This window comes from Austrofundulus limnaeus, unplaced genomic scaffold, assembly GCF_001266775.1.
Source record: "Austrofundulus limnaeus strain Quisiro unplaced genomic scaffold, Austrofundulus_limnaeus-1.0 Scaffold918, whole genome shotgun sequence".
NCBI classification, from domain to species: Eukaryota; Metazoa; Chordata; class Actinopteri; order Cyprinodontiformes; family Rivulidae; genus Austrofundulus; species Austrofundulus limnaeus.
This window is the reverse complement of record NW_013953320.1, coordinates 441-1,616: the sequence shown is the minus strand read 5'-3', so window position 1 is coordinate 1,616 and position 1,176 is coordinate 441. Positions and strand designations below refer to the sequence as shown.

Genomic DNA, 1,176 nt, shown 5'->3' with positions numbered 1-1,176 from the left:
GGGTCTTATTATATTATATTAATTACTATTTTAATAATAATAATTAAAATTAAAAATAAAGGCAAATAATTAATATTGTTTCCAACATTTCACTTTATGATAAATTTGCCCAAATAATAAATAAAGTCTACATCAATCCTCTGTGCCAGGAGGACAGATTTGTAAACACATTATTATAATTATCAGGGGCCACACAGAATCAGAGCTTTTCATATATTATAGTGTGTTTCTGTATTTGTATCTATTTGTTTTGTTTTTGATAAAAGTCTGGACTGAACTGTAAAACACTTTGGTCAGCTTTAATGTGTTACATAAATAAATTACAGTTCTTTTAAAGCAAACGTTTGGGAACATCTCCTACCAGTTTCTTGGCGATGAAGGAAGCGTCGTCTGCAGACAGAACATCTGGAGGCACAGCTGGACACACAGCAGCTGTAAACATCATAAAAAGCTTTAAGAAGTGAAGAAGCTGAACGACACGTCGATGCTTTAAAACGTTGTTACCAACCCAGGACTGTGCAGAACACAGTGAGCATCAAGAAACACGGTCCTCCCTGTGGAGACATGGAGACGTCCCTGTGGAGAAGATCACAACACGTTTAGCTTCATCACTTGGTGAAACAATAATATCTGAGTTTTAGTGAGATGATGCTGAAGAGGCCTGGTTGTCATGGAGCCTGTGTCCATGCAGGGAACCTGTAAGTTCTGAGAGAAACTTCCTCCTCAGAGGCTGAATCACTCCCTGGTAACCTGACTTTCTCACCCTGAGGGACACTTCCAGGACTTCTGAGGACAATGTGCACCGAAAAACAAATGTGGTAATGTGCAACGTCATTTTCTTCACTTCCTGCCAGGTTTGAATTTCTTTTTTCTTTTTTTTTTGACTGAACCCTGTTTGTGGGGTCATTTTCTGTCCAAGACATTTGCATCCTGGTCGTTTGCCTGTTTATTATCATTTGTTTACCTTCCTGTGATTTTACTTCACATTTAAATACGTGACATAAAGAACAAATTATCAGAGATTAATAACCTTTGTAATAATGTGTCAAAAATTTAGTACTTAAAAAAACGAAAGATTTTAATGCATTCATCACTAAATCTATTTTTACACCAACTGATTACTAACATGCTTTATATTTATTATATTTATTTATTTAACCTTTATTATATACACAA

At 35.4% G+C, this 1,176-nt stretch overlaps 1 protein-coding gene across 1 annotated transcript in view; it reads right to left on the bottom strand.

Annotated features, from left to right (window-relative positions):
- otoa (otoancorin) overlaps window positions 1-576 on the bottom strand; it is a gene marked incomplete at its 5' end in the record, with an annotated part of 21,743 nt that extends 21,167 nt beyond the window's left edge. Inside the window, 2 exon segments of the mRNA XM_014029525.1 lie at window positions 362-432; window positions 509-576. Of these exon segments, the coding sequence (XP_013884979.1) occupies window positions 362-432; window positions 509-566 (129 nt within the window).
- Window positions 577-1,176: the final 600 nt, after the last annotated feature.